Source organism: Poecilia mexicana, unplaced genomic scaffold (assembly GCF_051168715.1).
Source record: "Poecilia mexicana isolate PSO_F unplaced genomic scaffold, ASM5116871v1 scaffold_4, whole genome shotgun sequence".
Lineage (NCBI taxonomy): Eukaryota > Metazoa > Chordata > Actinopteri > Cyprinodontiformes > Poeciliidae > Poecilia > Poecilia mexicana.
Genome location: NW_028263373.1, coordinates 24,675,262 through 24,690,722, shown reverse-complemented (window position 1 = coordinate 24,690,722; position 15,461 = coordinate 24,675,262). Strand labels below are relative to the sequence as shown.

Sequence of the window (15,461 nt, the reverse complement as noted above, 5' to 3'; positions counted from 1 at the left end):
TTGCACAAAAGAGCCAAAAAAAAAAAACCTACATGGGAGCAAATAGGTCCAACATGTTATAGCGTTCTACAAAGATCAACAAGGTATTTCTTATATAACATAAAATATGAAGTAGAGAAAAAAAATATTAAAAAGTAATGCGGGCGGTATTAACAAGAGCTAAATTACTAAGTTCACCATCTGTAGAGATAAGGCTGAGCTTGGTTTCATCTTAATTAAACACATGAGATTTAACTGATATTTGCGGGTTAAGGATAGTTTTCTAATCCTCTTATATTTTAGGCTCGAGGGAAAATCCTGACTTTTTGAATTCTAAAACTCGCTTAAACTAAGGTTAAATCACATTGAAGTGAATGCTGAGGTGAAATGACTCAGTAAGGCTGTAAATCCTCTGCAGCTCAGGGGGGGTTTGTGTCCAAGGCGCCCACCACCCTGCGAAGGCCATTCTGCACACAAACCTGCAGCACTCTATTGACTGCAACATCCTGGAAGCAGGGGGAAGATGGTTTATCCAAAGGAGGCCTCCCAAGATTTTTTTCACTCCACTAACCCTGCCTTCCTACTCCCACAACAAATCGCTGCATCTCCCCTGGCGCTGAGCGTGCTGATAATGAAGCACCCAAGCGTGCCAATGAAGCAGTCCGACCGTCCCGCAGAGTGTGAATAATATTATTTGGGTAAAGGATTTACTGGGGCATGACAAAATAAATTAGCCCTGTTAACTGATAAAGGTAATTATAGGCCTTGGAGGAAAAGAGGAGGTGTGAATTGAGGGGAGAGACAGCAATCACCAGAAGAGACCCAAATAATCCAACTGTGAGTTTAAACAAAGCAGTATTCTGGCTTTTACTCTACTTCTTTGGAGTATTTATTCAGTTTAATCACTGTAAGCAACATTAACTACTGTGACTAATGCATTGCATAAAAGTTTTGCAGAAAAGAACAAAAGCTCAGTAAGCCAACAGAGGGAGCAACCTAAACAAATATCTGATTCTGTTCTTAGTTCAATACAGTAAAAAATATCCCTGTGCTTTCACATAGCACTGCATCAAACGATCCAAACCCAATGATCAACCTGCTTACCCCCTCGTCTGTGGTGGTGCTGCACCAAGAACCACTGAAGGAAACAACACCAAAACATCTGAGGAAACTGAGCGCAACTTCCTTCTTCACAAAATGGAATCAAAACTGGAGTATTCTGAGATTTTGGCAGTAGTAGGATTTCTCTTGTGTCTTTGGTAAAAGACCAGAAGTCATCTCTTCCAATAGCGCTGGACTCACATGTTTGTTTTTATTGTATTTACCCAGAATGCCGTGCGCTGTAGATCACTTTCTGCTTTTGGAGCAGTCTCCGGTTCAAATATGTATTTGAACCACACCAGAGTTCACTTCAACTGAACCGAGAACCAAGGTTTGTAGAAGGCACAGAGTTTGCATATTTGGTTCGAGTTCACATTCACAGCTCCCTAAACAAACCAGAATTTCTAGATAAATAAACTGGAGTACGACTAACATGGACTAAACAGAGCCTAAGTTGATGTTTTGAATCAGGAAAAATGGTAAGCATAAGAATTGAACTCCATCAAGGGTTGAAGATCCTTTACCTCTCTTCCCAAGTTCATCTATGTCCACTAGGTACATTTTGCTGAAGGAAAATGCATCTAAACTCATGAATGTAGTTGAAAAGTAAAAGATGAAAAGCAGCATCACCTAAAAACCTCGTCAAGATGTGGAGCAGCACATCAGATTCAAAGAAAGTAAGCCCTGACGCACCCGAATACAGGCTGACCCAGCTGGCTGCAGGATGCTGGAACATGTACAATGATTAGTTTTTTTCTATCACTAAAATAAAGATGTCAGATCTAATTCTATGGATGTCAAGGAGTGACATTTCAGTCAGGCAGGGTATGCATATGTGACCAGGAGCTCTGTTTATGTTCATGTATAATTCCTACAAAAGACAACTTTTAATGACCAGGTTTAATTTGTTCTCATGTCTAGTTTAGTCTTTGAGATGGTTTCATGTCTAACAAACACGGTTCCATTCAGATACATTTGATGTAGCCGGGTGTCTTTAAACTTTGACATGAAAGCAGTTCTTTCCATCTACATCTGAAGCAGTAGGTTCTATATGTAGCATACGACACAGTCATTTTGTCACTTTGCCCAAATTTAGCATCTAATTTCAGCATCAAACATGTCTCTGATGGTTATCTTCAAACACTTTTTGAAGTGCCTAAGTTCCTGTTTTACAGCAACAACTCACAGAACAAACATTTACAGCAACATGACATTCAAAGTAACACCCGCTAATTAAAGTCCATTAGCACAGAGATGAGATGCAGATTTGTTTTTTTCCTATCATAATGGAAAATAAAATAAAACCTCAATGGTATAGTTTCCTCCCATCTCTAAAGTCTTCCAAAAGGTCATTTTCTGAGTTTTACAAGCAATTACATGCAACTGCTCAGAGCATTCCTCTTTACTGGAATATCATCACCATATCTGAGGGTGTGTTGTCTTTTTAGAATTCTAAGAAAACTCCTGATATTATTTGCAATGGGATCTTTGCAATATACAATTATATACTTGTTTTTGAACAACCAAGGAACCAAATTGTAGTGAGAGGAACTCAGGAGGATCATCCTGGTCAAGAGATAAACAACTTTTGTTTGCCCACAGAAATGAGGAATTTCAATATGGTTTCACCTTCCTCGCAATGTAAATACATCTTTAATATCATATACACAATTTATAAAGAATAAAGGATTTAACAAAGCAGGCCTGACTGTGCCACCTTCCAAGTCCTAATCCCAAGCAGAAAAAGTTTTTAATTTCCGCCCATATGTTGGAACGAGTGAAAGCACACAGTGATCAGAAAGTCCTAAAGTTTAAAAACGTGTCCCTTAAAACTTTGTAGCAGCACTGAGGAAATATTTCCCACATCTGTTCACATAGGCAAGCTCTAAAAGTCTATTTTTACTGTGAAAACAAATCTCCTTTCCCTTTCATACAGAGAGAAAATGATCTAAAATAATTTTTAGATGGATTCAAATTTTTGTTTTATGACATTTTTGCCTCATATTCGACTTTCTACAAAGGATTAAATTTAAACAAGCCACCCTATCTATTTTAAATTTTTAAAGACGCTGTCCTATGTATTTTACATCATAGTCAAGTAGCAACAACTCTCTTCAGCACATCATCAAAACAATTCTTCTCTGTGATGCTATTTACATTTGTTCTTAGGAGCATTTCACTGAAAAGCAGTTTGTATGATAAGCTCAGCAGATGTGCACCTGGCACGCTAAGTTTGTTCTGCTGGTTTTACCACTGTACAATGGCTGCTGGAAAATTAAAATATTTTGCTGTCGGCTGCCATGCAGAGCATGTGTCATTACATTTTCCTCCAGTCACATGGAACACAGCTACACAGCTTCATCTCACTTTTGCTTGCAATCTCCCTGCAATGTTGCCAAAGGAAGTTTAGGATTGTTTCACAGCTATTCTACATTTTCCTAATTAATTTTCCTAATGCAGTCCTGATTCCAGTGATAGATGTATTTTGTTTTTCGAAGTCAACCAAAAATGTTTCCAGGAAAAATGTAGGGGTGGACCAATAATTCGCCTTGGTTATTCCTTTGGTTTGGGAGATCGGCGATCAACTGATGCATGAGAAATCAATCAATCTTATCCCCTGATTTTCTCTACCTCTGCTAAGGTCTGAAAATCAGCCACTGTTCCCTTTTGCTTTGCAAAAGAGAGAGCAGACTGACCGACCCGCCATCCGAGTCACATCTTCACATGGGCAGTTGACAATAGTCACCACACTGCTGCCAACCTAGAGGTTTTGTCGTTATGCTAAGCAACTTTTCAGACAGCAAAAACATCAACAAAAAATGGTACTCACCAAAATCTGAATGAGCGGGTCAGGCTTTTTTTAAGATCAGCGATCGGCCAGAAAACTGCAGTCAGTGCACCACTAAAAAGATGTACATTTCTTTGTAATTGAAAACCTCCAGTGAACCATAGAACTCTACCTATTTTTACCCTGCACGGCTGCTTTCACACACAGTGAAGGAGAGCAGAGAATCTCAAAAGTACATTTGCTGCTTAAGCTGATTAACACTAAACTGGAAAATAAATTCTATTAGAGATTTAAGAAGATGCTGATTAAGTGTCTACAGTTTGGTTTTGGGTTTCATAAAATGCTACTTAAGTCCAGCCAGTACACATTATTCACATCGTTCTTAAATTTAACTCACCTGATACCAAGAAGAGCACCAAAAGCCTCGCTGCCAGCCAACACATAGCTAATTCCAATTGATATACTGTAAGTAAAAACAAAACAACAATCAGGACAGAATGAAAGAAAATAGAAAAATATATAAATGATTAAGGTATCAAAGCTTTTAGAGAAGAGCTCCTTCATTGAACAAAACAGCTTTTGCATGATCAAAGTGTCTGAAAGATATGAAGCAATACGAGATTTAGTTTTAAAATCACTTCCTGTTTGTAAAGCAATGCCTTTATCCTCCACAACTGTTCCAGTTTCAGTTTTTCAAAACAAAGGATGCCTTTGGGATCAGCGTTGGGATCTTCTCTTCATGTGCTCCTCGAACATCACACTCTGAGAAGCAGCATTTCCAAAACAATGTGCATGTCTTTATAAAGAGGAATGGCGTGACAAGTATCAGAGTGGAATGCTTTTACAGTTGGTTTCAAGACAGGTTTCAACAATTGTTCACTCTTTACATGTTAAAGCTCCTGTAATCTCTTAACAGTTGGTTACTAAGACTGCAGATCTATCGCTAGTTTCTCCACACATCTAAGGGCTGAAGTACACCCAAGCTTTTGATTCTGCTCACTTTCAAACCATTCAAAGGAAATACTAAACAGATGTAGGAAGAGCCATTTTCAATCTAAAAGAAAAAAAAATCTACATCTACAAACCAAAGACCTTTGAAAAGAAGAAATTATTGCAAAAGTTTGAATTTATTGCTAATTTGAACTAAGTCATACTTTGTCAAAATAATTAATACAGGAAGAACGAAAGAAAATGTGTATGCCTAATTATTTTTTATTGTAGCAATCATTCTTGTTTATTCCTCATTAATAGGTGCCACAGTTATAAGGAAAATTCTTCTATGGGCTGAGCAGCAGAGATGTGTGTGGGAGTTGTGCCCAGTAAAAACCTGCTAAATCGTCTCTGTCAATGCCAAACAGCTTAATCTGCTAAATACTCTTGTTTGGTATGATTTACTAAATTGGATGGAATAAGTTTGATGAAACAAAACGTACTGCCAATTTAATTATTTGTCTAATACAGCAGTGTGTGTAAGAACTGTAGGGATTAGCACTGACAGCCCAGATGACAGAGTTATGAAGCTAAAAGCGCAAGTTCAAGCTGGAAGACTCAGCCTCCTCTGTTTCGCTCATCACTGCGTCATGCTTGTCTCCAACCTCAGCGCAGGACCTCACCTGGCGTGTCCAATTATCAATCAAGCTCTGCATATAAGGATCCACACCCACGCCGTCAGCCGCTTTCCAGCTGCGTTCAACCCACCACCTCCCCTTCTCCACCCGCATCCTTCGGCTCTGTACGAGAGCACCCTTTCCCGACCTCCACCATCAGTGTCAGGCCCTGGGGGGAGATCATCCCTAATCAGCTTCTGGGATGTTCACCCGAGTTCACAGCAAATCTCAGCTCAAATCAACTGCTGGGGCCTGAGCGCTAATGAACTGTTATTCATTCCTGTCATAAAATGTTTTAATGGTTCCTTTTTCTCCATCTCAGTCTCTCCAGATTGAACTGTCCCAACAGTTTGAGATGTGGGACGATTGCTGGTAGTAGAATCTCATCTTATTACTAAGAACCTTTCAGAGCACTCAGGTCTTCTGGTTCTGGTCTACTCTGCTCTACTCTCTTCCTTGAAAACAGCTGAAACACTGAGTTCCTTCAAATCAAGGCTAAAAACACACCTGTGTTTCAGCTGGTTTGCAGTTTTCTGCAAGTTCGATACAGATTAGTGGTGCATAGAAGCTGAATGCTGCTTCTCCACATTTGGTTCTGGTCATGTAAATCAGTGATCCTTGAGAATAGGGACAGAATGGGTTTAAATTTTCCCATTTTTTTTTTTTATTATTATTTCTCAACCTTATGTACAAATATGACAAATAATGTTTTGGATATGTAAAGATGCTAAGTTGCAGGCTACCAGTTGCAACATTTTTGTTTTTTAAATTACAGTTTTAATCGACCTGACCCAGGACTTTGTCATCACCATCTGACAAAAGTAAATGTAAAATTATTTTTTAATTATTAGTGATATTTTACTCAGTTTTACAGACAAATGAAAGAAACAAAAGAAATATTATTTAAAACAAAAAAACAACAAAAAGTCCATCTGACAGAGTTGACAGTGCTTGATAGAGTTAACACAGAACTGAAAGTGGTGACAAACTAGTGAGTAAAATGAAATAGTTGATACATATGAAGTAATGCAATTTATGTAAAATACATTAAAATGAATTAATTGCACATTTAAGTGAGATTTGTCAACAATTTCACTGAAAGAATCACAAAAACTCTGATGGAGTTGACATCTGACGGAGTTGACAAAAAGCCAAACTACCTCAATTTATATGATGTTATTCTGAAGGAGGCCATATTGTAGCTCATCAGGTCCATGAAATATTTACAGTATATCAAAATTAAGTTTTTATTTCACAAAATTTCATCAAAGTTTTGTAAATTGTTAGTTATCGTGTTGACACATCATGGTTGTGATGAGCAACTTAGGGATAAAACAAAATAAAAAACTAAAGAATAACATAAGCTAACCAGAGCTAACTAGCCCTCTTAGCAAAGGAAGAGAAAGGAAGTGGTCATGGGGTCCTCAGAAGTTCTGGTGCCCCCCAATAATGCCTGATTTTTTAACATTCTTTTCATGTCTGATGGTGTTGACAAAAACTAGAGACAAATTTCAATGGAGTTGGAAAACATATAAAAATTATTTTTAATTCAATTTATTGATACTTTATAATTATTTATACTTATATACTTAATAGTCATAATATATTATCTTAGTATTCCTTTAATTATTTTAAAGTATTTTAATGTATTGAGTTCTGCTCCTGGACAAGGAATTTTAAATACACCATCCACCGACTACAATGTTTAAAATAAAAAAAATATATTCAGCAAACACCAGGAAAATATACATTGTTGTGGTCACATGACCCAAGTTAGTTTAGTCAGATATTTGAAAAAGTTATATTTTGTGTATATTTTATTCAAATTTTGTGCTTTATCCATAGGACCTCTTTTGTCCCTATTCTCAAGAATCACTGAAATACAAAAGAATCAATAAATATTCAGATAGACTTGTATCAGAAACCTGTTGATGGGGACAAAAAACAATGTGCCTTCAAGTTGTAATGCTTTATTGGAAGTTTAATCAAATATGAATGAAACTGTATGTTTTATTCAATGTATAATTTTGATCATGTGAGAATACCAATACACATAAATATACTTTTTTATATGTAAATTCATATAATCTTTTATGTAGGAAGATTTCATTTGAGAATAACAGTTGAAGTCCCAAAAAACCAAGAATAACACTTGTCTGACATTTCTTCCGACCCACAAGAGCCTTAAAATGTCCTTCAGTGAGCCGTTCCAATTTGCAGCCTAATCGGATGTCACAGCTGGATCCAAGGGGAATTATCTGGCCTCCCAATCTCTATCTCCACCCACAGGTTGACATTGTGCCTTATTCACTGTGTCTCAGAGTAACTTCATATTTGACCTCTACTTGTTCAGTCTACAAAATAGAGTGAAGTCCCTGTTTGGGCAGTAACTAGAGCACTGCACATTTAATCACATTTTTCAGTCAACTAGAGACTTGACCCTTCATAGTATATGTTTACATTTTAATCAGTTGGCTTTACAAAGCAGCCTCAAGTTAATCAGGCCTTGAGGACTGAATTTATAGACCCCCGGTTTAAAATCAAATATGAAATAGCCATTTTAATAATGGGAAAATTTTATATTTAACCTGCTGTCACACTATTTATCCTGTCATGTATGCTGGTGTAATAAAAAAAATGTTAGGTGGTTTTAAAAATGAGAAAATGAAGGGGACTCTGTAGATGGACATATGAATCATACCCATCAATGTACATGACGTGTATTGGGATAAAGGATGTTGGGAAGGTTTTTTTATTTATTTATTACAGTCTCATTGTGTTGTTTTGAGAAACAACTGACCTAGAGATGAAGGCTTGGGAATAAAATTTTAATGCTCTATAAGTGCTTAAAACAGAAGTTGTCAAATAATTATTTGTCAAATGAATCGAAAGTAAGTCGTGTCACTTTCAAGCATCTAGAAACCAGGTGAGTAAAGCACCTGTAAACAGTAAAATTAGATTGATGAGTGTTATTATTGCATCATTCTATATTTTAGCTGCAGTTGCATCAGTTCTGCAGCAGAGCTGCACAGGCCATCAGAGCTGCAGCCTCCCTTAGCTGATGAACATTAAATATATACTACAACCTTATTTTTTATGGCATAATACTTTCCTATGTCACTGACAGGAAAGGTGGCCAGACAATAGAATAATGACTGCCTGCACTGATCAATGTAAAGCCAAAAAAATAATGAAATTTAAATTGTTTCATCCAAGTTTTTATTGTAATAAAAATTTAATTGTAATGCCAATCAGGCACAGATCTTGCAGTTCATGTGCAACAAAATCTAGACCCTTCTCAACGATCCACAGTTTCTCTGGTAGACATGAATGACTGTTTCTCACTGCTCTTGTTTGGAGCTAGCATTATGCTAGTTACTGCTCATTAGAAAACAATCAGCTTCTGATCCTGTTACTTTGCTTTGGTCTGCCTGCAGTGCATGTGGATCGGTATTTCAGTGAAGCATCTTCATGGTGGGCAATATCTAAAGATCACTCTATAGTTCCCTAATTCTCAACTACTCTCAATGATAGCATATTATTTGTGATAATATAAGGAATGAACTTTGTAATTAGTCTTGCCTTTTAGAGTTGAAATCTTTAGCATTGCTACATTGATGAACTTACGGTTTATGGTGTTTTACTTCTGCCTCCAGGGCAAAATATGAGATGATCCTCCAGTTTGTGTTTTAAAATATTTTCTTTTATGTCAAAATTGAATCTTGTCCAAGTGATTTTCTCTTTGCATGCAATATTCACAATAACCTGTGCAGGTTCTTTAACATTAAGTCATATATAAATATTAAGTTAATCTAGTTTTGAGTTTTAATCTAGTCGCCTCTTGATGTATTGAAATTTTGCTTTCACAACTATGAAATATCACAAATTAATACACTAAAGCTTTAGGTCCACATCGTCCATCACTACTCCAAAGATGTTACATGAAAACAGACACTCTTTACTAATTATGTAACTTTTCATTCTTTGTTCAGAAACAAAATGCTCTGGTATTATGAACACATGCAGCTTATGAGTCCCTGTCATTGTGTAGAGCCATGCCAACAGACCAAGGCATGGCAAGGGTAAAGGATGCAGGTCATGTTCTGCGTGGCGTTTGTGTGTTAGTGTGCTTGAGCCTCTGCATTGATCGACCACTAAGACCCCTTGAACACAATGAAGGAAGTATTGATTGGCCAGGTGTTTCAAAGCCGCTCACACCCTGATAACAGGACCTTCCACCCGTGTTGTTAAAAACCTTACGCCTCCCCTCTACGGACTTACACTCTCTTGCAAACAAACTGGTCAATGCTGCAAGCATTAACTTTGAATAATACAAGATCTATAGCTTTTTCTTTAAAAACAAAGTTACAATCTGGATTCAATAAGTAAATGGCTATAGTCACATACTAATTTAGTATTTTAAAGTAAGGTTGTCTCTTCTGGAAGCCACACTGAACTCAAGGTCAAACAACAGATCTGAAAACAGAGGGATCACTTTAAAAAATTACAGAGCCTCAGGAGTTGCTGTAATAAATCATATTTTATCAGTGTTTGGCTCAGTTTGGCTTGTAACTCACTATTTCAGCTCTGTGCAGTAGAAGGCCAGGCAGTAAAGCCCTAACCTCAAGGACGGTTTTTACACAAGTCCGTCCTAGCTCTGTTAACAGTCTGCAACAGTGGAGATTAAATGACTTGGCAAGTTTCATTCCAACAATAATGCAGTGAACATTTTAGTAGATCACAAAGTGTTCAAAAGCAAAAATAGCCTGTAGGAAATGCTACTGTATGATAAGGTAATTTAATTTGCAAGGGAGACCAGGGTGTACAGATAAGCCTGTGATGTTGTTCTTAGGTTAATGTTGACAAAAAGGGAACAAAAGGAAAAGTTTCAAATCATGAGGAAGCAAAGGAATACAGAACAAAGAACAAAGAAGTTCAAGGAGAAAGGAAAAGGCTGCAGTGTATGTATTAAAATAGCCTGGCAATGGATAAAAGAAAGAAAAACTAACAGTCTGGGACATCTGCAAATGTAAAAAAGAAAAACATCTAACCTGCTGTCATTATGTCTTTATTTCAAAGGGAATCTCTTTCACTGTTAATAAATTATAACATTTCCACTACTTTTTATCAACCACCATGGCTGAAGGGAGCCATGACTCTTCTAACAATCTCTCCAGGATGTGTGTGTTTCCCCCTCAGGCCACTATTTGTAAGTGCATGTTTTATAGTTATATGTCTTTACATCTTCAAGCAGTAAAAAAGTGGAAAATCTTTGAGAAAACACTGTTATGGTGCAAGCACTCACACACTTCTCTCATAACACAGTTTTTACGACCTCTTGTTAAAAATAAATGTACATTTCATTATCTTAAGTCCTTATGATATATTTTTGGAATGTGTAATTTTATGTAGAAACAAAACAAACAAAATAAAAATATCAAAATATACATATGAAAGTCAACAGTCCCTCCATTCAGTTGATAGTGGGACCAGCTTTGGGAGCAATTACAGCTTTTAGTCATTTTGGCTTTGACTCAAAGTTGTGCAGGTTAGATTTGGGTGGTTTATTCTGCATCTGTGATCAATTACATCGGAATTACACATTTATATTCTCACCTCCTAAAAAGCTTTGGATGCTTCCAGACTTACTCCCTTTAGGAACAACTTCCTCCATTGACAATTCCTGGACTTCACACATGAATTTTGTCTGAAAGTTTATTTTTTAATTTGGGATTAGAAAAGTTATGAATAAGTACAGGTGCTGGTCATAAAATTAGAATATTGTGATAAAGTTCATTATTTTCCATAATGTCATGATAAAAATTAAATTGTCATATATTTTAGATTCATTGCACACCAACTGAAATATTTCAGGTCTTTTATTGTTTTAATTTTGATGATTTTGGCAAACAGCTCTTGAAAACCCAAAATCCCTGTCTCAAAAAATTAGAATATTATGAAAAGGTTCTCTGAACGAGCAATAAAAATAATCATCTGAATCAACAAAGTAACTCTAAACACCTGAAAAAGATTCCTGAGGCCTTTAAAAACTCCCAGCCTGGTTCATTACTCAAAACCGCCATCATGGGTCAGACTGCTGACCTGACTGCTGTCCAGAAGGCCATCACTGACATCCTCAAGCAAGAGGGTGAGAAACAGAAAGAAATTTCTGAACGAATCGGCTGTTTGCAGAGTGTTATATCAAGGCACCTCAGTGGGAAGTCAGTAGGAAGGAAAAAGTGTGGCAGAAAACGCTGCACAACGAGAAGAGGTGACCGGACCCTGAGGAAGATTGTGGAGAAGGGCCGATTCCAGACCAAATTAAATTTTCATCTCCATAAAACTTTTCAGCAGATGGAAGCATGAAGTGCTCCAAAATCTTCTGATAGCTGCTGCATTGATCCTGCCCTTGATAAAACCCAGTGGACCAACACCAGCAGCTGACATGGCACCCAGACCATCACTGACTGTGGGTACTTGACACTGGACTTCTGGCATTTTGGCATTTCCTTCTCCCCAGTCTTCCTCCAGAGTCTGGCACTTTGATTTCCGAATGACATGCAAAGTTTGCTTTCATCCGAAAAAAGTACTTTGGACCACTGAACAACAGTGGTCCAAAGTGCTGCTTCTCTGTAGCCCAGGTCAGGCGCTTCTGCCGCTGTTTCTGGTTCAAAAGTGGCTTGACCTTTGACCTGGGGAATGCGGCACCTGTACCCCATTTCCTGCACACGCCTGTGCACAGTGGCTCTGGATGTTTCTACTCCAGACTCAGTCCACTGCTTCCCCCAAGGTCTGGAATCGGCCCTTCTCCACAATCTTCCTCAGGGTCCGGTCACCTCTTCTCGTTGTGCAGCGTTTTCTGCCACACTTTCTCCTTCCTACTGACTTCCCACTGAGGTGCCTTGATATAACACTCTGCAAACAGCCGATTCGTTCAGAAATTTCTTTCTGTTTCTCACCCTCTTGCTTGAGGATGTCAGTGATGGCCTTCTGGACAGCAGTCAGGTCAGCAGTCTGACCCATGATTGCGGTTTTGAGTGATGAACCAGGCTGGGAGTTTTTAAAGGCCTCAGGAATCTTTTTCAGGTGTTTAGAGTTACTTTGTTGATTCAGATGATTATTTTTATTGCTCGTTCAGAGAACCTTTTCATAATATTCTAATTTTTTGAGACAGGGATTTTGGGTTTTCATGAGCTGTTTGCCAAAATCATCAAAATTAAAACAATAAAAGACCTGAAATATTTCAGTTGGTGTGCAATGAATCTAAAATATATGACAATTTAATTTTTATCATGACATTATGGAAAATAATTAACTTTATCACAATATTCTAATTTTATGACCAGCACCTGTATATATGTGGCTTCCTAATTGTTATTTCAGTTCTGGAAATCAAATGAAATGCATATGCATGTTTCAGTAAATAGGAAAGAAATTACATCAGGTTTAAAATAAAATAGAAAGGACGTTACAAATGATTTAAAACTCTGTAAACTTTTTCACACATATTCTTTCAGCTATGCACTGCTTTGTTGCCCTATTCCATAAATTACAATAAAACATGGAATGAGTTATTTCTAAGTGTCAAAATGTAAAAAAGATTGATATGCTTGATTATTGTTGTCAAGCACTTTGCATCCCAAGGAAAACAGAATACAGATCAATAAACTCAACCACTCGCTTCCTTCCCACACACACACACACACACACACACACACACACACACACACACACACACACACACACACACACACACACACACACACACACACACACACACACACGCACACACACACACACACACACACACCGTTATTCCACTTTTATTATGTAAACAATTCAACTTCATGACATGGAAAGATCATTGCCATGGTAACTTACAATTGGAAGAGGAGAATGCAGTTGAAAGCATGGCTCATGGGCCGGGAGAGGAAGAGGCAGCCAAGCAGATGAAGGTTGGGTTGCAGGTTCTCTGCTTGGTCACACAGAGCTGGTGAGCCGGACTGTAGTAAACCAGTATCTGTGAGATACAAATGGGTTCATGAGGACAGAGACAAACTGCTACAATACATGTCAATGTGGTTCTTTTAAATGTGTCCGATCATTATGAAGCTGAATGTGTCACACATTCTTCCGATCAACACGTCAGTGACTTCTTTTGGTTTAAGTTCCCGTGGTCAGTTGAGGTCAGAGTTATTAGTCCCCTAATAAAATCATACAAAACTCTTAACATTTAACAAAATATCCACCAAGTTTGATCAGTATTATATTGATGAGCTCAAGAAAACAAAAACAATGAGCTTTTTTTTTTTTACTGCCAAGACAAATTTGAATATTCAATTAACTTTCACTGGTCAATTGAGAGAACAGTTACCACTGGACCTTAAAAAAGAGAGAGACTGGTAAGGCCAGTGGTACTTAAACTTCTAGACCACTCTGCCACTCTGCATTTGGTAAAAAAGAAATTATATGATCCTCTGAAAAAAAGGATAGTAGACATTTATCACAAGAGTGAAGGCTACATTGCCATTTCTGAACCTTACATGTTGTCTGAACAGTAGTACAATGCAACACTGGAAAGGACAAGGAGACAAATCTTGGGCGTGACCATGAGCACAAAATTTCAAAAATGTTCTAAAGAAAAAATAATCAGAGAGGTTAGCAAGAATCCCTGGGTGTCTGCCATGTCTGCTTGACTGGCCTCTTCTGGAGTTGATGTGACAAAGAAGACAGATGTGAGAGCTCTTCATCGTGGATGACTTGAGGTTACCGTCCAAGAAAACCTCCATTGCTAAAACGGCACATCAAAGGCTCACGAAGTTTGCCCATGAACATTTAAAAATGGTCATGTGTTTGGTCTGATGAGACAAAATTCAAATTCTTTGGGCACAGGGCAAATAGTTTGTACTTGTATAGCATTTTATCTAGCCTAGAGAACCCTGCAGTGCTTCACATTACATTCAGCCATTCACCCAGTCACATGCTGGTAAGCTACTGTATTTTAGTCAGTCTGACAAAGCAAGACTGCCATGCACCAGCATCACCTGGTCCTCTGACCACCACTAGCAGGAAAGGCAGGTGAAACGTCTTCCCCAAGGACACGACAATGGAAAAAAACAGAGCAGGGGTTTACTTTAGGTAGCTCCTGGATCCTTTGACAAGGTAATGACTCAATGACCTCCAAGTTGGTTCACAAAACTTTTAAGGGACACAACAGTGTGGGTCCTCAAAGAGCCTAGATCTGAATACCATAGAGAATTAGTGCCACATGCTTAAGGTCAATGCCGAGGCTCAAAGATTACATAACCTAGATGAGCTGAAATGATTTGCCATTGAAGATTGAGTCCTTATATTTCAAGAGACATGTGCCAACTTAGTGAAGAACTGCAGAGAGAGGCTGTTGTCAGTTGTAAAACCAGCAGGCCACACTATTGATCACTAAATGTCAAGGAGACTAATAATTTTGGCCTGATCATTTTTCAGTTGTCTTCTTAGAATTAAGAACATCAGTAAGATGTACTGATCATACTTTGTGGAGTTTGTTTACGTACTCTTTTGGAAAGAAAAGTTTTTATCAAGGTCATTTCTTTGAAAATATTAAGAGTTTTGTGTTATTTCATCAGAGGCAGGTATAGAGGGGAAAATAATTCTGACCCTAACTGTATGCTAAGGACAGACAGGAGCCCTGCCCCCAGAGATTTTAGCTGATCATCAATGTGTGTTCTGTCTGTTCTGTAATAACTTTGGTGAATGTAGTCCTCACAGAGTGTATAATATTCAATGCAGTGGTAGGAGCAATTATGATAAATTTATAGCATTGTAGACATCTGGAAGACAAGAATGGGACCTATACAATAACCTCAGCTGGCATCACCATCTGGACTCCTTCCAGCAACTGCACCTACACATATAGCCTTTATGCACAATGGACAATGTTGTATCTTGTCAACAGAAAAAGAAATAAGATCTCCGACAAAGCTATTTAC

General features: G+C 37.8%; 1 protein-coding gene across 1 annotated transcript in view; it reads right to left on the bottom strand.

Moving 5' to 3' along the window:
* LOC106908354 (uncharacterized) overlaps positions 1–15,461 on the bottom strand; it is an 86,152-nt gene that overhangs the window by 61,704 nt on the left and 8,987 nt on the right. The window contains exons 6-7 of the mRNA XM_088005111.1: positions 13,357–13,495; positions 4,266–4,331 (exon numbers count right to left, since the gene is read on the bottom strand). Of these exons, the coding sequence (XP_087861237.1) occupies positions 4,266–4,331; positions 13,357–13,495 (205 nt within the window). The remainder of the gene's footprint in view (positions 1–4,265; positions 4,332–13,356; positions 13,496–15,461) is intronic.